This window comes from Heptranchias perlo, chromosome 26, assembly GCF_035084215.1.
Source record: "Heptranchias perlo isolate sHepPer1 chromosome 26, sHepPer1.hap1, whole genome shotgun sequence".
Classification (NCBI taxonomy): domain Eukaryota; kingdom Metazoa; phylum Chordata; class Chondrichthyes; order Hexanchiformes; family Hexanchidae; genus Heptranchias; species Heptranchias perlo.
In genome coordinates, this window is record NC_090350.1 from 21,683,466 (window position 1) to 21,707,334 (window position 23,869).

Consider the following 23,869-nt stretch of genomic DNA (forward strand, 5'->3'; position numbering starts at 1 on the left):
CTTAGATTGGCTGTTACGTTTTAAAAATTAACTTGTACATCAAGTTAGTTTATTTTTTTTAAAAATGCAAGTAACTAGTAACATAACAACTGCCAGTGCTGCTCTGGGAATGGGTAGCTTTAGCCGTTGCTCAACAGCAGCACCTGCAGAGCTTTGTCACTCCAAAACCAATTTTTTAAAATTCAATTTAAATCAGTTTGATCTTTGACCTTCTGTACAATTTATATAAGCACAAGTGATGTAATACAAAAATGATCAGAATGCAAAATTCATGGTTCAACTGTTTTATTAACCTCAACATCTGGAGTTTATAATGTCACAGGTTCAGATTAAGTACCTCAAAACAGTGGGAGCTTTATTGGATAACCCCCAAAACCGGTTCCAGGGTCACAGTGAACAATTAATCCGCGCTCAGTCGTTAAGATGCAGGCAGCACGTAACATTCGTGCTGCCTGGGGATTTACATGATTGCTGCGAGCAGCCAGGCCTACCTGCACTGTTCAGTGGCTGCTCACCAGCAGGGGGCCCGATATCGCACCACTTAAAGGCGGCCTGCACCTCTTATTTGCAAAATATAAGATGGGGGTCTGCACAGAGTCTGGACGGAGATCAGACATCGCACACGTAAAACATAAATGCAGGTCCCATCCCTATGTTTACAAACTGTTGTGTTATGTTAAAACATTGAATAAAGATTGCGCACTATTAAATCCCACATCCTCCATTCTGCACGCCAGACCTCACCAATCGCCGATCTGAGTTTGTACCAGGCCTGCGAGAGAGCGTGCGCCAAGGTTCTCTGCTGATGCACTAGAGGCCTTGGTGCAAGAGGTGGACAGAAGGAGGGGCATACTGTATCTGCAAGGGGACTAGAGACCCTCCAGACATATGCTCCCGAGGCAGTGGGAGGCAGTAGGGATCGAAGACAATGCCAGACACAGCACCAAGAACATGGATGCAGTGCAGAAAGAAGTTCAAAGCTTTGACACGAGTGGTCAAGATGAGTGAGGTGAACTGTTAAGTGGCATCTCCTACCAACTGCACCACTAGCCGTATCCACAGCTCCACGCACTACACCCCCCCATCACCCACCTACCAACAAACTCTTTCAATCAGTACTCAACTCTTCCAATCAGATGCTTCCTCTCACCCTCAAACATTACGATTGTTGCAAGCCGTACATCCACAACTCACAGGTCACACACACTGGCAGCTGTTCAACCACAACAGACATCACCCAAACATCTTGCAGGATACTCACCAATACACGCCCCACTTTCCTGCAGGAGAAGGTGGCGCATAACAGGAGGCAGCAAGTGGCAGTGGCTCCATGGAACATGAACCTGCTGTCCTCTCTCAGGATGACAGCATTCCTGTCCCACCCCTGCCACTCTGCCAATGCCCTTGCTGTTGCCTCTCAGCTAGCCAGCCCACTCCCTGTAGAGTAATGAAACTTTATTATAGGAACCATAGGAACAGGAGTAGGCCATTTAGCCCCTCGAGCCTGTTCCACCATTCAATGAGATCATGGTTGGTCTGTGACCTAACTCCATATACCCGCCATAGCCCCATATCCCTTAATACCTTTGGTTAACAAAAATCTATCAATCTCAGATTTAAAATTAATAATTGGACCAAAAGGGTTAGGAGCAGGAGTAGACCATTTGGCCCTTCGAGCCTGCCCCGCCATTTAATGAGATCACGGCTGATCTGATTTTTACCTCAACTCCACTTTCCTGCCTTTTCCCCATATCCAATGACTCCCTTGCTGATCAAAAATCTGTCCAACTCATCTTCAAATGTATTCAATGACTCAGCTTCCACAACTTTTTGGGGTAAAGAATTCCAAAGATTCATGACCCTCTGGGAGAAGAAATTCCTCCTCATTTCCATCTTAAACGGGTGACCCCTTATTCTAAGACTATGCCCCCTAGATTTATATTGCCCCGTGAGGGGTAACATCCTCTCAGCATCTACCCTATCGAGTCCCCTCAGAATCTTATATGTTTCAATAAGATCTCCTCTCATTCTTCTAAACTCCATTGAGTATAGACCCAACCTGTTCAATCTTTCCTCATAAGACAAACGTTCCATACCCGGAATCAACCAATCAATTGAGCTAGCATCAACTGCCATTTGCAGAAGAGTGTTCCAAACTTCTACCACCCTTTGCATATAGAAGTGTTTCATAACTTCACTCTTGCAAGTCCTGGCTCTAATTTTAGGCTATGTCCCCTAGTCCTAGTATTCAAGTATAGGAGACCTCCAAAAACAGGTACAAATGCATCAGCAGCCAGAAGCAATAATCCAACAACTAACCTGTAAATCCCGCATGGTCCCTTTAAATAGCACTGGTGGGTGGGGTCCTCCATTCTGTTTAGGACATGTTCAGCCGCACGAGGTTAAGACAGTGTGATGGCTGGAGCATTGTGTTCCAAATTCACATCTGTCCCTTTAAAATCAGCGTTGCACACTGATTTACCACATATACTCCTTACTTTACATGCTGCTGGCGTTGGTTATCTGCACGTGCGCAAATGCCTTTACCAAGATGGCGTCCGGCCCACGTCATGCAAGAAGTCTGCGTGCACATTCCGGACACCTTTTAGGGTCCTTAGGAGGCCGCGCAGCGCCTACAAAATGGGGCCTACGCGGCCCAATTTATAGCCCAGTGAGTCATATTCCTTCACTCAGCCCTTGCACTGTTGGGCAACATATGCTGCGATCTGTACAATAACCTTACATAGGAACAGGAGTTGGCCATTTAGCCCCTCAAGCCTCTTCAGCTTTTACCTCCAAGGCTTTTAATCCATCCTCTTGGGAACCAGAACACTGACATATCCTAAGTCTGAGATTTATCATAGGGGCACTGAATCAAATTTAGAATCGCATTATGAAAAAAATAAAATCACATTGATTTACAATCATCATTAAAAAATCACTCTGATTTATAATCACCATACAAAAAATTTAAAATCATATTGCTTTGTCACATTATTAAAAAAGTGCAAAGTCACTAAGACTTTTTTAAACCAAGAGATGCTCCCAGCTGATAGTTTCTGCTGATTATGAAACTCCTTCCAGTTTCACTGTCCAACCATTTTCTGAGGGGAGAGTAAAGAGAGAAATAGAGGACAGCAAGACGAGAATGCCATGCTTGGGAGAAACCTTCCATTTCAGTGGCTGTGGAATTCCCAGCATTGTCACCTGGAGAGAGAACACAAGGACATGAACAAGAGGACATTCAATCCATCAAGCCGGTTTCTTCCCCAGACCACGTACAATCCACTCTACCATTGAGTCTACACAACCATTTAATCTCCTGAGGAAACTTTTACAAGTCCCTCCCTGTTTCCCACAGGTGAATCAAACAAATTCCAACATCCTTTCGACCAAGTGCTCATCTGGTTAACTTCCTCAATATGACATTATGGTAGTTCAGCTGTTCAGAAACCTTCATGTTACATGCACCATTTAGACTTCTCTATCTGTATTCATCCTTTTAACGTTTGATCGAATTTATAGCCAGATATATCCAGATACTTATCTTTTAAAAAATGTTATTTGACCTAGCATTAACCGCTTGAACTGGGAATCTATTCCATGAACAGATCTATCAAATCTCATTCATCTGCAGTGAGACTCACTGATTCCATTTTAAAATTGCAAGCTATCTTGAGCATAAGGAAAAAAATGGATGAGCTAGAAGTGGTGGTAAATAGGGATCTAATAGAGTTACTGAAACCTGGCTAAAGGTGATGAATGCAGAACAAATGTGCAGGTTTATGTGTATATGGACTTTCAAAAGGCGTTCGATAATGTACCACACAATAGATTTGTTAGCAAAATTGAAGCCCATGGGATTAAAGGCACAGTGGCTGTGTGATAGTAACAGACTTCAGGAGCGCATAGATTGGTGAAATGGGCAGACACATGACAGATGAAATTTAATGCAGAGAAATGTGAAATGATGCATTTTGGTAGCAAGAATGAGGAGAGGCAATATAAACTAAATGGTACAATTTTAAAGAGGGTGCAGGAACAGAGAAACCTGGGGGTGTACATACACAAATCTTTGAAGGTGGCAGGACAAGTTGAGAAGGCTGTTAAAAAAGCATATGGGATCCTTTATAAGCAGAGGCAAAGAGTACAAAAGCAAGGAAGTTACGCTAAAGCTTTATAAATCATTGGTTAGGCCCCGGCTGGAATACTGTAGCCAATTCTAGGTTCCATACTTTAGGAAGGATGTCAAGGGCTTAGAGAGGGTGCAGAGGAGATTTACTAGAATGGCACCAGGAATGCAGGACTTCAGTTATGTGGAGAGACTAGAGAAGGTGTGGTTGTTCTCCTTATAGCAGAGAAGGTTAAGGGGAGATTTAATAGAGGTGTTCAAAATCATGAATTGATAGAGTAAATAAGAAAAAAGTGTTTCCCTTGGCAGAAGGGTCGGTAACCAGAGGACACAGGTTTAAGATTCGGTAATTAGCAAAAGAACCAGAGGCAAGATAAGGGGAAATTTTTTTACGCAGCGAATTGTTATGATCTGGAATGCACTGCCTGAAAGAGTGATGGAAGCAGATTCAATAATAACTTTCAAAAGGGAATTGTATAAATACTTGAAGGGGAAAAACGTGCAGGACTATGGGGAAAGAGCAGGGGAATGGGACTAATTGGATAGCTCTTTCAAAGAGCCGTCACAGGCACGATGGGCCGAATGGCCTCCTTCTGTGCTGTATTATTCTATGATTCCATGTGTGCTTCAGGGAAATTAGAAAAGAAGGAATGGCACTGTTTATCAGGGTAGGTTGCTGAGAGGAAAGAATTGGGAATTGGCATAGAATCCCCTTGGGTGGATCTGGAAGATAGAAAGGGGAAATAAATTACAGGCAGGAATAATGTTACATGCCAGCAAAAAATAAAATGGAGGTGGATGTACAGCCGAGGAAAGTCATGAAGATGAGTAATAAGGTCTCAGTTGCAATCATAGCAAATTTTAATCTTCTTGACATAGACTGGGACTTGCAGTAGAGAGAATCAGGATCTGTGAGGTAGTTTATTGAAGCATTTAAAGAATCTTTTCTTAAACAGCAGGTGAAGCAAACCAGAAAGGGATGAGCAGTACTGAATTTGCACCTAGCTAATGAGGAGAGAACAATAAGACAAGTGAGGGACCATTTGGGATCCAGTGATCATAAAAGTTAAAATAAGTTTAAGTGAGAACAGAACTATTAAGAAATTGCATTTCAGGAGAGGAGAGAAGATGAACTGCTGTATGAAAGGAATAAAATAGGAAGAAGTATTGAAACGGAAGAATGTGGAAGGAAACTTTTAAGGAGACATTTTTTTACATTGCAGAGTTAGTTTATCCCAGGAACTAACTGAGGATGTAACAGGAAATCAAAACCAACATGAATGGAACGGGATGTCGTCGAAGGCATCAGGTGAAAGGAAAGGCATATATAAATTCTGAAACATCCAGGGAAGGAACAGGAAGGAACAAGGCAGAAAGAAGTGAAAAATCAAGCTGATGAAGGCCAAGAAACTGACGAGAGATGAAATACAGGAAACATTAGATGAATATAGCAGAAAATATAACAGGCAATAGCAAAGCATTCTTTAACTATATCAGGAGTAAGAGAAGGGTAAAGAGGGACTTTGGATCAGTCATGGTAGCAGGATATAGAGAATTTGGATTCAGGACAGTTCTTTTGATAGGCACAGCATTCGAGGACCGGGAAACACAGTTTAAAGTTAAGGGTAACAAAAGAAAATAGGAAATTCAAGCAATTCCTTTTTAGTAAGAAAGTGATAGAATTGTGGAACAGATTACCAGCAGGGGTAATGGAACCCCGGCAAGTTTTAAAAAGGACTGGATGAATTCCTATTAAGAAAAGGGAGTATAGGGATATTAGTTCTAGAATCACAATAAGGAAACTGAGGCGTGGTTTGGAAGGCTTGCTAGATGGACCAATGATCATCTTTTGTGTTTGAATGGGTTTCTGATCTATTTCACACTTTTGATTATGTAAATCCCATACCTAACATTTCTCTAACATTGACAACTGTATTCAAATATTCACTATGTTGTGAGCAGAAAGAAATTGCAGTGATAAACGACCAAGAAAGAACTAGTGAGTTGGAAAGAGAATGAGTGGGAGAAGTAAAGGCAATCAAAAGTATTGAGGGCCAAGGAACTGTCGATACCCAGAGACAAAGACTAAGGTGTATTCAGAGTGACAAGAGAGGAACATAGTTAAAGAAAAAAATATAAAAATGAGATGAAGGAATAAAGAGCATAAACAGAACAAGTAAAAAGCAAACATTAATGAATTAACAAGACAAAAAGAAACAGGCACAGAAAGAAAAAATGAGGAAGGATTATCAGATAACTCAGCTTTGTTATAATCTTAGAACAATAATTACAGGACTTGAGTAACTTCTTTGTATATTTAGCAAAGTTCTAGATAAATACCAGAGGCAAAAGCAACAATGGAATTTCACCATCCATTTGTCCATGGGACTGACAGTAGTCACGGAGAAGTCTGTTGTCCAGCCCCTCCTGTGGTGCCAGAGGAGGCAGCTGTGAAAACGCCCCAAGAAGCAAACATAGAAAGAAACAAATCCTAAATACTTACCTTGGTGTCTGGTGAGATCTTTGGAGATTCCAGTTCTAGGATATTGTCAGCGGGCCACTTTGTGAACACTGCATAAACTGTAGATCCCTTACTGGTGTACCTACAGGCAAAGACACATCGCAAATGTGAACACTGAAGTAAAAGCAGAGACTGCAGGGAAATGTGACTGAAGAATAACAGCAAAGTCACAACACATTAATATTCCTACAATAACTGTTAAGCTGTCTGGCTGATTCTTTGATTATTCGATCCATAAGAAACTAACCAAAGAAATCAATAAGACTATTGAACTGTTTAATTTAATAACTTTTTCTTTCTCAATTTCCCCTAAAGACACTAAAGTCAGTTACAATAAATTCATTATTTAGCACAATTTATACTCATTTTAGGTTTTGCATACCCATTATACATCAATACTGAATGTTGGTATTTCCAAGTCCACAGGTATTACTGAACACAAAAAGTCAGTTGCTCGGAAATTAATTGACAAAGATTCATGGGGAACATGAGTGCTGGGATTGTGCAAAGATACAACTGAAATGTGAAAGAAAAGATAGAAGCAGAGTCTCACGAAATCCAATTGACATAACATCACTTCCACCAAATTAATATTTAGCAATTGCACACAGGTACAGTAACTGTAGAATTCTAGACTGTCCTTAGGGCATTTTCACTGCTCAGGGCATAATCCATGGGTCTTTAGCTTTAGTTCAGTAGGCCCATGGCGAGAATCACCAATGAATAATTTCGCTCAAAAGTAATGATGGTTGGGAAATGATGATGAACAAGTACCGATACATAATATGCTGCTACACATTTGGCACCAGTATGAAAAGCTATATGTGAGCTCCCTTGATGGCTGTCAGTAACTGCACTGCATGGTGTGAAAGACTATAAGTGCATTGCAGGAACTTCAAAATCTCAAGACTGACATTCAAATGCTACACTATGTCCCAGTTTTCCAATTGAATTTTATTATATTGGCACCAGCAGATACTGAGTAAGAAATATACTCGATCAGAACAGATCAGGATGTTGCTGTAGAAACACTAAAGTCAATCCACTTAGATTACTCTCTGAAAATTTGTCTAATATTTCTTTTTTAACATTTGTAATTTTTCTTACTTTTGTTGACCAAAATCCTTCTTCTTTCTTCAAACCCCTCCATGGCCACACCCCATCCCACCCTACCTCAATACTCACTTCCAGCTGTATATCCCTGCACACACCATCCACTCTGTGTTTTCCTTGTTCCACCACTCTCTCTGCTCCACTGTCAGTTGCTGCTGCTTCAACCACTATGCCCCTGCCCTCTAGAACTCCCACCCCCACCACCTCTGACCTGTCACCTCTCTTTCTCTCCCCCAGCCTCTCTTTTTCCCTTTCCCCCTTTTGCTTAGTGTCCACTCTTTGTCCATGGCCCTCTCTGCATGTCAGCAGTGCAAAAAGAATGCAAGTTGTTGTATATTTCTTGTTTTGTCTTTAAACATGAAGTGAAAGTGTAGATAAGTATGAAGAATGGTGCACTAAAGTGAATGGAAAAGAAACAGTTGTGCTATAGTTAACCCTGATAGACATACATTAGTAGCGTTCTCCATCTGAACTCGCCATGGTTTTGATGCATATATTGCATCACCATTAACACGTAGCCATTGTCCGAGGCCACGCAATCTTTCTTGGAAAATGAGAGGGATCATGCCATCTTTGGTCGGACCAATGTTGAGCAGTAAGTTGCCTCCGTAACAGACAGTGTTCAGTAAATTCTGAGAGAAAGAGGAAAGAGAGAGATTGAGCTATTGTCCAATTGATCCATAGTTCCCATTCTAATCCTTGGCCTCATAACAGCAATCGCACACTCAGTTTTTTCACATGTTCACAACACCAAACACATTCAGAGAATTCACCCCATTACCATTGTCTACACCACCCCATTTTATGCTGAATAAATAGATCTAATTCCATATGCTTAACTAGCTTCAAACGGTTAATACCTTCACGAAAAAATGTGGCAAACTTTTTTCTATTTATTTGCAAAACCCATAAACATTGCCGTAAATCGTGTCAAAGCACATCATGATGTCACTCAGGTGTGATGAAAATCCTAATTTATCTCACAGCTCTTTTCTGTCCCTAAAAAATAAATGGTTTGTCAGACACTTTTTCACATGAACTACCCCTTTTTAAATGTAAAGAATTACTTTTTGCTGCTGATTGTTACAGCTCGTCAATTTTCTCCCCTCCTCCTCTAACGATGTTGGCTCCTTGCAGAAGTTGGTTTGACAAACGATTTTCAGTACCTTAATCAAAACCCTAATATTCATCTGCAAGTGGTGGTATTGAGAATCAACAGTAGGGGCATCACAGCTGAACCCAACATCCATGCACTCTCAGCATAGGCCGCTTGTTGGCAATCAGAAGCATCCTTCCCAAATTCAGGGGCATTCAGGCCAATTGTAACATCTCAGCACAGACTGGGAATCAAACCAGGAACCTTCCTGATCTAAATGACTCAGATACTCAGTAGATAAACTCTCTGATTCACTTAGGCAGTTTTTGTGATCCTCTTGTTGGCAAACCAAACTCACACCAGGGTGCTATGAACCTTCACCTGCATTTATTTTCATTCTAGTGATGTTCACCATTGATTAACCAGGAGCACGTACACTGATAATGGATGGCAGGTCCATCACTTCACTCAGCTGCATGTTTCTGCGATATCCCCATGACCATTCGTCAATCGAGGTGCACATCTCCCATTTGTGGTTTTGCAGCTTGCTTGGGCTGAATTTGTCCTGACAGTTGTAGAACCCGCCATGTTTACAGCGACAGCCAGCTCCCCAGCGGTCATTGGTTACCACAGTATCCTAGCAACAGAAATAAATAGCAACAGTAGAAGACCAAACATTTTTACAAGTGTATGTGATTTGGAGGGAGGTGGGAATGATTTTAATAAATCCACCTGCATACCTTAAGATGTGATGCCAAGTAACTTCCTGGGGAATAGAGAGAACATTCAGGTGTATAAGAGTGCTCAGAAAAGACAGAATGGACAAAAAAGGTGGTGTAACCCTATATGTCAGAGACATCTGGGAAGTAAATGAAATTGATCCTGTAGGAGGTAAAAAGCTAAAAAATGAACATCTCTTAGTGCGAAAAAAAAATCCAAGCTAACTCAGGGGGGTATTCTATAGACAACCAGGTTAGCATGGATATGAGGGCAATTTGCTCTACGAAGAGATAGGAATGGCATGTGAGAACAGGAAAGCTATTTTAATGGGACACTTCCATCAACTCAATACAAACTTTGGAAAATCCAAGCAGTTTGGAGTTAGAGTTGGTAAATGTAATGCAGGACTGCTTCATGACTCAGTGCACCAAGGCAGCTGGAAGAGGCAGTGCTCATCTTGCACTGGTATTTGTAAATGACGCAGAAAACATACACAAAGTGGAATTTGTACCAGCTCTGGGGGGCGGCAACCACAGAATGATCAAGTTTAAGATGATCTGGAGTCAGAAACATCCAAGACCAGAAGCCAAATACATAACTTTAAATCAGATAAATTAACGCAAGTATATAGTGGGGGGGTGGGGAGGGGGGAATTGTTCAATAACACTTCAGTAGAAGGCAAGAGTAACACCTTTAAAAAATATAATGCTAAATAGGCAGGGTAAAAATGAACCAGCATCATCTAAGCAAGCCTGATCCCAAACAGATTAACAAACAAGTGAGATTAGAACATGAGAGATAGGAGCAGGAGTAGGCCATACGGCCCCTCGAGCCTGCTCCGCCATTCAATAAGATCATGGCTGATCCACAGTCATCTGAGGTAGAGAATTGCAAAGATAAACAAACAAAGACTAACTCCACAAATGCTGCAGGGAGCAAGGGGAAGGGGACAGTGGGATGAATACAAGAAAACACTAAAATATGTTAAAGGTGATCACAGCAGCAAAGAGAGACCTAAAAAAGGGCATAGCAGCTGAGGCTACATAAACAGTAAAAAAAATGTCAATACCAGGACAGTAAGAGGGGAGTCAGAATAGAAGTGAAAGCCAGTAAAGATGCAAACAGACTCAAAACTGAGGACAAGCACAAAATAATAAATATTCTGAATGATTACTTCCTCCAAGTGTTCACAAGCGAAGAGATGAGCAATATGCTCCCCCACCGCCGCCCCCAAAAAAGGTATCCCAAGTAAAATCGATGACTTCAATAGAAGTCCTAGAAAGGCTAAAAGGGCTCAAAACAAATAAATCCCTGGGGATTGATGGTATTTTCCCACAGTGCTGAGAAAGACTAGGGAAGGGATTTGTGAGGTACTGACAAACATTACGAGCGAGTCACTGGACACTGGGGAGGTACCAGTAGATTGGAAACAGACTATTGTGGTACACATTCAAAAAGGGTGGCAAGACAGACGCATGCAACTACAGATCCATTAGTCTTACTTTGATTCTATTTAAAATAATGGAATTAATTGTTTGGAGTAACCTGAGAATTATCTGTACAATAATAACCTAGTTAACAGCAATCAACATGGATTCAGGAAGAGAAGATTCTGCCTGACCAATCTCCTCGACTTCTTTGTGGAAAGTCTTATGATATGGTGCACCTACACTTCCAAAAGGCTTTTGACAAAATTCCATATGAAAGGCTATTAGTTAAACTCAAACCGGTGGTGATTCAGGATAAACCTTAGCAAAGGATAAGAAAAAGTCCAAAAGGTGAGAAACAATGAGTACTCGTTAGAAGCGTTGTGTTGGAGCGGGAGGAAGTTCTGAAGGGGTGCCTCGAAGCTCAGTGTTAAGACCACAACAGTTTCTGATTTACATAAATGATGCAGATTCAGAAACTCGATGCAATGTAGTCCAATTTGCAGGTGATACCAAACTAGGAGGGGCGGTGGAATTGGAAGAGGCAGCTCAGAAACTACAGAATAAGCTGGACAAACTAGGCAAGTGGGCAGAACAATGGCAGATGAAATTTAATGCAGACAAATGTAAAGTGCTGCACCACAGGAAGGAAAAACAGGTGGCACATGTACTCCATGAATGATGGAGAAACAGACAAGGATGAAGCCGAAAGAGACCCAAGAGTCTTGATACAGTCAAGACTAAACACGCCTAACCAATGCAGAGCAGGAACCGACAAAGCAAACAGAATGTTGAACTACGTAATCAAAAGAGTAGCACATAAATTAGAGGAGGTAGTGATCAAACTGTACAGCGCTCTGGTCAGACTGCATCTTGAATACTGTACCCAGTTCTGGTCACTAAGAATCAAAGGAGATATTCAACCACTGGGGCAAAGCCACAAGGCTGATCTGTAGTATCAGGGGTCTAAGTTATGAGGAACGACCAGAGATACAAGAGCTTTTCAGTATGGAAAGGTGATCTTATAGGAGGTATAAAAGATAGTCAAGGGAATGGCAAAGGTAAATCTGGAATATTACTTACAATTAGGTTGTGCGAGTAGAACAAGATGATACAGATTCAAACTAATAAAAGGCAATTTTAGGGCTGAGATCAGGAAATGCTCCATTCACACAATGGGGTCATTTTAACTTTCAGTGATGGCGTAAAACAGGCAAATATTGGATCAGGCATCCATTATACACCCCGTCTGATTTTCCTTCAATGGATAGAAAAATCAGGCGGGTGTATAACAGGCGACCGGTCCAATATCGCCCATTTTATGCTATCAACGAAAATCAAAATTACCCACAAAAAGTGATCAACACTAAGAATGGACTTCCAGAGAGCAGTGGAGGCAAAAATATTGGAATAGTTTCAGGAATAATTAAATGCCACAATGGAGGGATTTTAGGATCTTTCTGGTGGATGAATTTAGATAACTGAATGGCCTTCCTTAATTATAATCCTCCGTAATGATCTTGTGAATTTTGTTAATAATTACCTTGACAGGGCTATCATTATAAAGCCAGGCCAGAAATCCAGTGGAATTCCAGTACCAATCTGGTGCTTCCCAGTCTCCATCTGACCAGATTATATCTGGTTTATACCTGTCAGGGGGGAAAAACAATTTCCAGTTATTCCAAGAGTGTGACTATGGAAAAACAGATCTGATTTACCAGTGAGAAATGCAGCCTATAAAAATGGCTCTCACCTTTGGTCGTGGTGGCAATTCAATTGTACAGAACTATAGCACCTTAACCAACTTTAATGCAACGTCCAAATTTTCCCTTAAAGACAAAGAATATGCCTACTGTGTTTGTAATGATATGATTAATGACACTGTGATGTTGGTACCATCAGTCTGTGTCTACCCTGGATCCGTTTTTACCTGGAGTTAAAAACTAACCAAAAGGAATTGCAAGAAATTCATATCATAGTAGATATATGCCTGGAAATTATGCTGTAAAATGTAACTGTGCAAACACCTCATTATTTGAGTGGAAATCATTTGTCTGCTATTTTAGCAGAGATGTTAAACCATTTTGAAAAAGGAATTTCATGCTTTCATACACCAATATCATACTGTATAATTTCCAGGCCAGTTTACTTACACAGGGCAAGCTTTCAACTGAGATAGCTTTTTGGCAACCAAAGGTATTAAGGGATATGAGCCAAAGGCGGGTATATAGAGTTAGATCACAGATCAGCCATGATCTTATCAAATGGCGGAGCAGGCACGAGGGGCTGAATGGCCTACTCCTGTTCCTATGTTCCTAGATGTTGGAGTGAGTTATTCTTGTCAATTTTAGAATTAAATCTGCCTGAAAAATTCTCCAATACATGACACACCCCTTCACTGACCACTGCCCTCAACACCATTTAAGCTGATGGTTCCAGCTGTAAAGCAGGTAATGGAAAGAGCCACTTGTAATGTTTGAAATACTCTTGAGTCTACCTGGTAATGGCAAAGAATGAATTCAGTCTGAAGTAAATGCCATCTCCCTGTGCAAACACTCTGCGTTTGTCAGTAATCAGATGCACTCACAGACAATATTGCAAAACTCTAACATCAAGACCACCATATCCCATTACCTCATGACCAGATCGTGCAGCTCTGGCAGTGTTTTTTCCACAACAAATTTCTGGGTCTTGTAATGGTTCTGTTTATCGTACAAGTAGAGAGGGTTAAACCACTCAAAGAGAGAATGGTACACTCCATAATATAAATTCCTGTTGCAACAGAAAAATAAGTTTGATACATTAAATTTCAAAAAGCACCATTAACTTCTTTTTTAAAACTTTGACAAATAATTGGAAAAAGAACCATAGAAAACAACTATAAACCTTATTACTCCTTTGACAGGGTAGGTAGGGCACCAGCCGGAGATTGTACTAGAGAAGCAACTGGAGCCCACAGAGCATTTGAGAATCCATAAGGTTATAAAGATCAAGAGGTGTAGCAGTGAGGGGAGGCAAAGTGAGAGTCATGCCTCCAATGCACTGGCTGAGACTGTACTGAGAGAGGAGGAGAAGGAGAAGGACAGAGAGAGCTACATGAGGCAGACAGTGGGCTTTGAAGAGTGCTTGAAGGACTTTCTGCGGTTTAGCTGGGACATTATCCCCAGCAATGCATTTCAATGGCTCAGGCTCAGTGAATAATCCTCGGTCTTTGAGAATAGGAACCTCAGCTAAATGTTAACAGCTTCCTTTAGCGATTCCTCTTTCAGGCTCAGTACAGCCTTTGACTAATTTCATGAGTTTCTTTCTGAAGTTTCAAAAGCTGTAAATGGAAATACTGCACTTTTGGCAACTTAATCAGCAAGTTTCACTTTAGCTCTCTTCATCGCTATGGGGATATTCCTGTTGAATTTAGAAGATATCACAGAAAATAAAATAAAGGCGTTGATTTTATGGATGTTAAACCATTAATGATTATAATACATTGCTGTTGTGTTATTTAGCATTTCGTAAATACCAGAAATAAAAAGAAAATCACATCACCAGAAAGTGTGTTTTAGGACAAGGAGGCTGGAAGTGTCTGCATAGTTGCAGGGGGTTCCCAGCACAGGAAAATCTAAACACATTGGACCACGGTACTAATTCCCAGAGTATTTCCAATTTTGCATTAAATTTTTGGCACTGGCTCAAGACGGCAGATTTCGGCACCAGTCTGTCCACATTCTGTGGGCTCATCATGGGTTTCAAATGTCAAAATGTATCAGTGTGATTATAAATACACTGCAGTTTCCCCAAATACTTAAAATTAAGTACAAACCGTTTTCGAACTGCAGCTGCCAGATCACCCACCAGATCTCGATGCGGACCCGTGTCAATTGAGTTCCAGTTCCAAGACACAGGCGATCCCCAGTTTGTGAAACCTTCGTGGTGTTTGGTCGTCAGCACCACATACCTGAAATCACAAACCACAGGATAGAAAGCTGTTGGGAATTACACAGGGTTACAAACATTTAATACCAATGTCCCTGGCACCCCTGAATAGATCCAGATTAACTGAGGAGATTGAACAGCAGTCTGTGACATACTGCTGTTAATTCAAAGTAACGTCAGCCTTATGAGAAGAAAAAGGTTAAAAAAAATCTTTGCACAGATTGATACTTGATGTTCTCTTCAATTCAAGTTTTATGTCTGGCTTTTAAATAAAAGTTTTGTAAATTGAAGTAAGTTCTATGGAGATGTTGTTGTGTTATTCTAACCAATATATTTTCTGAGGCCACACAAGTGACATTAAGAAACACACACACACAAAATGCAGCAACAAATCTGCAAGAATGATGTAGCTAACGTACAGATTTAATGTGATTCTGGGAGAGTTATTTAGGTAACTGAATCTAGATTTACAAACAACAGCACTAAAAAGGGACTCTTCATAGAATATACCAGTCCCTCACTGAGGATGTGGAGACAGCCAATTTTCACCTCGTATGAAAGGCTGTAGTATGTTTCCCTATAATCCATTGCAGATTGAATTCAATCAATCTTGCAGTGACTGTCAAAAATATAATGTTTCAGCGAGGACATTACGGATACATCAACTAAACACAACATTCTAGCCATCAAGGTCAGACATGAAAAGTGAGGTGGGATCTTCCACACATCAATAGGACAGACTTCATTTTTAACAATATATAAAAATAATGGATGTATACAATGGATTGCAAACAAAATAACCTCATCTCTGGGTTCAGATGCAATAATCTCATTTACAACAACATCGGAACCCCTTTAGTTGTATTTTCCTGTATTTGCTCCACACATCTATCATCATCAATACATTTTACTCCACTATCCAGTAATGAGCCCAGAACAGGGGGATTTGATGGAGTACAAACCTCATTTGGGATGAAGTTTGTGGGAGCACAGGCTATATTGTTGGAATGAGGGATCAAAAGTTCTTCCATTTTGATGACTGATCTCTGCCAGAACAGTGATCTGTCTTATCTGTTTTCAGAAGCCGATAAGCCTACTGTGTGTTTCCAACATTTTCTGTTTTTACTTCCGATTTCCGGTTTTTACCTCTATCGCTAGCATGGTACACCTCTGATTAATTTATTGAAGGAATAGTTCATCTTGATTTGCTTCAGTTTTCACAGTGGAGAAGGAAGATACAATACCAAAGATTAGTGAAGGGTAGAATGTTAAAATAAACATAAATAAGGCACCTGATGCCAAGACAGTTTCCATTAGAGCATATTATAAGAAACGGGCAAGGAAATTGTAGATGCGATTGCTCCACTCTTCTGGACCCACTGTGAGCAATGCCATGAGGGAATCTGCTAAATTCTTATTAATATATATATAATAAAGAGTTTAGCAGATTCCCCCTCGGCATTGCTCACAGTGGGTCCAGAAGATTAGAACTAATGCATCCACAATTTCCTATATATATAAAAATGACCTAGCTTTGGGAATAGAGGGGAGTATATCCAAGTTTGCAGATTATATAAGCTAGGAGATATGCTGAATTGCGAAGAAAACAGAAAATAAATAATTAGCTTAATCGTGTGAACGAATGAACGATGGTAGATGCAGTCTAACATAAAGTGTGTAGTCGGACGCAAGAATAGCAAATAGGAGTACAATCTAAATGGTAAAGCATGGGAAGGGGGGTAATAGATGAACAAAGGCATCTAGGGGTTCAAGTACATAAAAGTCATTAAAAGCTAGCCTGCAGATACAAAAAGCAATTCAAAGATCAATGTTATGCTCGGCTTCATCACAAGTTTAGAATACAAGAGCAAGGTAGTCCTACTGCAATTATACAGAGCACTGATCAAACATCATTTGGAAATAATGTGTTCAGTTTTGAGCACACACCTTAGGAAGGATATACTGACCTTGGGGAAATTCAGCAACTATTCATCAGGATGACCTGATGAAATGTATCCCAGGACGTTATGGGAGGTTAGGGAGGAAATTGCGGGTCCCCTAGCAGAGATATTTGAATCATCCACCGCTACAGGTGAGGTGCCTGAAGATTGGAGGGTAGCAAATGTTGTGCCTTTGTTTAAGAAGGGCGGCAGGGAAAAGCCTGGGAACTACAGACCAGTGAGCCTGACATCTGTAGTGGGTAAGTTGTTAGAGGGTATTCTGAGGGACAGGATCTACAGGCATTTGGAGAGGCAGGGACTAATTAGGAACAGTCAGCATGGTTTTGTGAGAGGAAAATCATGTCTCACGAATTTGATTGAGTTTTTTGAAGGGGTAACCAAGAAGATAGATGAGGGCTGTGCAGTAGACGTGGTCTACATGGACTTCAGCAAAGCATTTGACAAGGTACCGCATGGTAGGTTGTTACATAAGGTTAAATCTCATGGGATCCAAGGTGAGGTAGCCAATTGGATACAAAATTGGCTTGACGACAGAAGACAGAGGGTGGTTGTAGAGGGTTGTTTTTCAAACTGGATGCCTGTGTCCAGCGGTGTGCCTCAGGGATCGGTGCTGGGTCCGCTGTTATTTGTTATTTATATTAATGATTTGGATGAGAATTTAGGAGGCATGGTTAGTAAGTTTGCAGATGACACCAAGATTGGTGGCATTGTGGACAGTGAAGAAGGTTATCTAGGATTGCAACGGGATCTTGATAAATTGGGCCAGTGGGCCGATGAATGGCAGATGGAGTTTAATTTAGATAAATGTGAGGTGATGCATTTTGGTAGATCGAATCGGGCCAGGACCTACTCCCTTAATGGTAGGGCGTTGGGGAGAGTTATAGAACAAAGAGATCTGGGAGTACAGATTCATAGCTCCTTGAAAGTGGAGTCACAGGTGGATAGGGTGGTGAAGAAGGCTTTCAGCATGCTTGGTTTCATTGGTCAGAACATTGAATGCAGGAGTTGGGATGTCTTGTTGAAGTTGTACAGGGCATTGGTGAGGCCACACTTGGAGTACTGTGTACAGTTCTGGTCACCCTATTATAGAAAGGATATTATTAAACTAGAAAGAGTGCAGAAAAGATTTACTAGGATGCTACCGGGACTTGATGGTTTGACTTACAGGGAGAGGTTAGACAGACTGGGACTTTTTTCCCTGGAGAGTAGGAGGTTAAGGGGTGATCTTATAGAAGTCTATAAAATAATGAGGGGCATAGATAAGGTCGATAGTCAAAATCTTTTCCCAAAGGTAGGGGAGTCTATAACGAGGGGGCACAGATTTAAGGTGAGAGGGGAGAGATACAAAAGGGTCCAGAGGGGCAATTTTTTCACTCAAAGGGTGGTGAGTGTCTGGAACGAGCTGCCAGAGGCAGTAGTAGAGGCGGGTACAATTTTGTCTTTTAAAAAGCATTTGGACAGTTACATGGGTAAGATGGGTATCGAGGGATATGGGCCAAGTGCAGGCAATTGGGACTAGCTTAGTGGTATAAACTGGGCGACATGGACATGTTGGGCCGAAGGGCCTGTTTCCATGTTGTAACTTCTATGATTCTATGATTCTATGATACCCGGAGATAAAGGGACAGTTATGGTCAGAGACTGGTTAAACAACAACAACTTGCATTTATATAGCACTTTTAACATAGTAAAATGTCCCAAGGCACTTCACAGGAGCATTATCAGACAAAATTTGACACCAAGCCACTCAAGGAGATATTAGGTCAGCTTGGTCAAATAGATAGGATTTAAGGTGCATCTTAAAAGGAGGAGCGAGAGGTAGATAGGCGGATAGTTTTAGGGAGCGAATTCAAGAGCTTGGGGCCTAGACAACTGAAGGCAAGGCCACCAATAATGGGGTGATGAAAATCAGGGGTGCACAAGAGGCCAGAATTAGAGAAATGCTGAGTTCCCAGAGGGTTGTCGCGCTGGAGGAGGTTACAGAGATAGAGAGGAGCGAGGCCATGGAGGGATTTGAATACAAGGATGAGAATTTTAAATTTGAGGCATTGCTAGACTGGGAGCCAATGTAGGTCAGCAAGCACATGAACTTGTGTTATATTCTCTGGTAATGAGGAGACCAAGGCATGATTTAAATAGGGTATTTAAAATAGTGAAGGGAATTGATAGGGTAAATGGAGAATGATAAATGGAGAATTACCTCTTTCTGATAACGAAACCAGAGGTGACATAATCTTGTTATCAAGCTAAGCCGGTTAAAAGCAAAGCAGGAAAACCTATTTCACACCAAGGGTTGAGAATGTGGAATGCACTGCCCCAGAAGGCTATAGATGCAAAGTCAATTGAGCAGTTTAAAAGAGCAATAGACACTTGGGAAGTCAGATATTAAATGTCACCCCTCTTAATATCTCCTTTGCTAGCTTGTTGTCAATTTTTGTCTGGTTACGCCTCTGTGAAGCAGTTTGGGGACTTTTTATCATGTTAAAGGCACTAAATTAATTGCTGTTAATCGATATGGAATAAAATTGCTGTTAACGGTTATGGAATAAAAGGCAGGAAATTGGAGTTTAAAAGAGCTGTCATGATTAACAAAAATGGCACAGCAGGCTTCATGACTGGAGTGGCTTACTCCAGTTCATATGTTCCTACTGGGAATCAAAACATCCCAATATTTTGAGGAAAACATTTGCAGTGTGAATGCAGGGAAGAAATGTGTTATTGGGGAAGCTTCTCACACCAGAGGTTAGGGAACAGGCTGGGGAAACATGACCAAGAGTAGAAAAGAAAATTAAATTTCTAGGGATAATTCTTTTTGGGGTAGAAAATTGGCCGGGCCTGTTTTTGGGCCCAAAATCGGCACTGCTCATGCAGGAGGCCAGAGGTTGGGCCAAAATTGGGTCTCAGACCTCATTTCAACAATTTCAATGAGCTGTTGGTGCCTGGCGTATCTCCACAGGCAGTTTGCCATTGCAGCACATGAATTTCGGGTGGCTCGTCTCGCCGGCAGCTCCCCCACCCATGAAGGATATACCAGCCTTCGAGAAAGTCTAGCGACAATTCACCAGCGTGATACCTGAGATTGGCCCAGAATTGGTAGTCAAAATAACAGTGAGGCAAACGGCGCTCACCGTTATTTAAGCGCAAATCGCACAGCAACTTCAGGCGAGGGCAGATGCGCGGCTAAACAAGAAAATCCGGATGTTGCTATTCGAGATACGTTGCTCCACCATTAGCTTTGTGAAAACGGCATCTCTCTGTCTGACTTACCATTGAAATATGTTGAACAACGTGACATTCCTGTACTTGCAAGGTAGATACAAACTAAACTCGCCACAGAAAGTTAGGGCTTGTCCAGTTCCGTCTAAGTACCTTTTTTAATGGCATGATAAATGTTAACTACTGCCAAACAACCTCTTTGGCACTGAAAATTAACTATTACAAGTGTGGAGTCTCAGTCCTTCAGGTTTTAATTGTTGTTGGAGAATTTTTAAATTTAAATTCATTTTTTAAAACTTCTCCTGTCTCTTTTTTCTCTCTCTTAATCCAATCTTTCTTTCCCTCTCTTTATTTCTTTTTCTGTACCTGATTTGATATTGAATTCACTATACTAATTTACACTTCCTTGTTCAGACTCTGCGCTGTTTTAACCAAGCACTGGGGTTCATTTCTAGAGGGATAGAATTGAAAAGCAGAGAAGTTATGCTGAACTTGTACAGAACCATGGTTAGACCACACTTGGAGTAGTGCTAACATTTCTGGTCTTCACACTATAAAAAGGATATAGAGGCACTGTAGAAGGTGCAAAAAAGATTTACGAGGATGATACCAGAAATGAGAGGTTATATCTTTCAGGAAAGATTGAATAGGCTGGGGTGCTTTTCTCTGGAAAAGAAAGACTGAGGGCTAACCCGAAAGAGGTCTTTAAGATTATGAAAGGGTTTGATGGGGTAGACGTAGAGAAGATGTTTCCACTTGCGGGGGAGACCAGAACTAGGGGCCATAAATATAAGATAATCACTAACAAATCCAATACGGAATTCAGGAGAAACTTCTTCGCCTGGAGTGGTAAGAATGTGAAACTCGCTACCACCAGGAGTAGTTGAGGCGACTAGCACAGATGCATTTAAGGGGACGCTAGATAAACAGATGAGGGAGAAGGGCATATAACCGGCTACAGCAAATTCTGGGCCAATGCGACTTTCTTCAGTGACGGCAACTCTTACCCCGTCTAGCTAACAATGTCACTCTGGTCCCACAACATGGGATTGACTCTTAATGCTCTCTCAAGTAGCCTCACAAACCGCTCAGTTGTAAAAATAATTAGTACCAATCACATTAACAAGAAAACCATAATATGGCTTGGTGGGTGGGCACAATCACCAAGGACTGCAGTGATTCAAGAAGAAGCCCAACACCACCTTCTCAGAATATCCAGGGGTGGGCAATAAATGGGGCCATGCCAGCGTTGCTCACACCCAGAACAAAAAAAACTGTTGGAGTGTCAAAGGTCACTATTAGGATAGGGAAAACACTCCCTACGGTTTGAAATTGTGACTTATTTTGATGTCCGGTACTCTGTAAGCACAGCTCCGCAGGCATTACACTGCTTTGCAATCTCCGCCACTCTTGATGATTCCTAACATTTGCTGGGTTTTGCAATCTTGTACCTGGCTCCGGATTCCTGGATCAGTTCCGCCCACTGATCCGGATCGAAGAACTCCGCGGTAAATGCCGGAGCGAACTCGCTGTACTTGAATCCCGGTGGGTAGTTCTTTATCATAAACTCCACATAGTTGAGCCGATGCAAACCTTCCCAGTTCCACCAGAACCACTCGCTCCCGTAGCTGGGCACGGAAAAGACTCCCCAGTGGATGAAAATCCCAAATTTACTCTCGTCGTACCAGGGGGGCAAGGGTCTGCTGTCCAGACTCTTCCAATCCGGCTGGTAGCGGCGATCGGGGGCAGCCCCCGGCCATAAACACCCAGTAAGACAAATAAAACTAACAAAACTCTTCAACCCCATGATCTGCAATTCGCACTACTTGTAAACAGGGGCGGAAATAGTCTCTCGCGTTACTTCACTCTTAAAGACTCTGCTGCAACAAAGTATTCAAATGTTACAATTGTATATTTCCATTTATTTCCAAACTCCGGGTGTAGCTCTGTACAACATCCTCTCCCCCTAGACTATCAGACAGCAATTTTTTCACCTTTGAAGGTTTCCGGCAAATTATGATCGTTGGACAGGAATTAGCCTTAAAGTGGCAATGTCTTCACCACAGAGTGCGAAATCTTGGAGGTATCGTTTTCACCCTAAATGATGTCACTCACAAGTAACGCCACAATGTGTTCGGTGCGATGTAATTAATTGTGTTGTGTTTCGTAAACAAAAAAAACGTTTTCTCAAATTGTCCCCTCTGACATCTTCCTGGAATTTACTGCGAAGTGAAACGCCTAAATTGTACCCGAAATTACACCTATTCTTGCGCCCATTCAGCCGATGTCTATTTACCTTCAAACCTCATTAGCATACACCAGAAGGTAAAAATGGGTGTAAACAAGCAAAAATCAGCGTAAACAAGCAAAAATCAGCGTAAACAATCGGGACTTGAGAAAAGCACCGAACTCACACCGTATATTCCTTTTTGAAGTATGAAATTCTTACTCTTTAAGTATCATTAATACATATTAGGCACAGCAAGTTTAAGAACATGCAATAGTAGAAACTTTACAATTTTAACGTGACTTATACTGTGCCATAAAAATGCATTCAAAAAAACAGAAAATACAGAGCAGGTCTTTAGAAGTGAAGGAGCCTTCTGTGTCAGGGGATGATGATTACTGTGCCGATTTTCCTTTATAACATTCAGAATTACATAGCAATGTGGATGAACATAGTTCTCCTGTGGAGCTAAGATGGGTAAATGGAGTTGAGGTACAGATCAGCCTACTCCTGTTCCTCCGTTCCTTTAAATGTGAAGCAGTTTTTAATAACATTACAGGCACTAAATAAATGCAAGTTGCTGTTAATGGATAAGGAATAAAAGGCAGGAATTGGGGTTTAAAAGAACTGTAATGATTAACAAAAATGGCACAGCAGGCTTCATGGGTGGAATGGCCTACTCCTGTTCATATGTTCCTACTGGGAATCAAAACACCCCTACCCCACATTCAAATGCATTGAATGGCATGAAGTTCCTGTACTTGCATGGTAAATATGAACTAAACTCGCCACAGAAAATAATATCCTCAATTGGGCTCCAATTTACCGGAGTTTGTAACTACTGGAGTTGACAGGCTGATGGATCAGTTTGCCAAAGCCATAATGGTGGGCTTCACATCCCACAATGACAGCCTCGAAATTAGGTTTGTACACAAATCAATGAATCAAACTGTGTTAAAAAGAACAGTAATTAACCATAAAAGAGAAAAAGAAAATCAATTACTGCTAAATGGATAGAGGCTTTGCCTATTCCCATAGCAGATCTGCCCTGTTAAGGTGACTCAGTACAGATAGTTGTAGTTGTGTCTTGCCTCCTTGACTGACACGAGTGGTCTTAGCATGGTGCGTGCAGCAAGAAACATCACAGACATACATACTATGAGCCTGTCTCTGTGCTTGACCTTTAAGGAGCACTGAGGCTGGAAGATACCGATTTGGGAAAGCAGTCATCTAATTTGTGTTGATTTTTAAATCTTAAAGAAACAAACTGCATTTTACACCAAACTTCTAACAAATAGCCTTTACTTACTAAAAGCCCTTAGATTGGCTGTTACGTTTTAAAAATTAACTTGTACATCAAGTTAGTTTATTTTTTTTTAAAATGCAAGTAACTAGTAACATAACAACTGCCAGTGCTGCTCTGGGAATGGGTAGCTTTAGCCGTTGCTCAACAGCAGCACCTGCAGAGCTTTGTCACTCCAAAACCAATTTTTTAAAATTCAATTTAAATCAGTTTGATCTTTGAC

General features: G+C 41.2%; 1 protein-coding gene and 1 long non-coding RNA gene across 3 annotated transcripts in view; one reads left to right on the forward strand and one right to left on the reverse strand.

The window, feature by feature from the left end:
• LOC137342813 (uncharacterized) overlaps positions 1–23,869 on the forward strand; it is a 192,544-nt gene that overhangs the window by 34,292 nt on the left and 134,383 nt on the right. The gene's annotated exons all lie outside the window — the stretch shown is intronic.
• On the reverse strand, positions 269–23,622 carry LOC137342543 (tissue alpha-L-fucosidase-like). 2 transcript variants are annotated; one of them, XM_068006487.1, is made up of 8 exons: positions 21,568–23,612; positions 14,827–14,961; positions 13,644–13,781; positions 12,553–12,658; positions 9,299–9,499; positions 8,212–8,398; positions 6,636–6,736; positions 269–3,207 (listed from the first exon to the last, which is right to left on the reverse strand). In XM_068006487.1, the coding sequence occupies exons 1-8, from the start codon at positions 21,921–21,923 to the stop codon at positions 3,067–3,069; spliced, it is 1,365 nt and encodes a 454-aa protein (XP_067862588.1). In that variant the 5' UTR covers positions 21,924–23,612; the 3' UTR covers positions 269–3,066. The 2 variants fall into 2 exon arrangements, with proteins under 2 accessions (XP_067862588.1, XP_067862587.1); XM_068006486.1 differs by lacking the exon at positions 269–3,207 and having other exon boundaries at positions 6,641–6,735; positions 8,216–8,398; positions 21,568–23,622.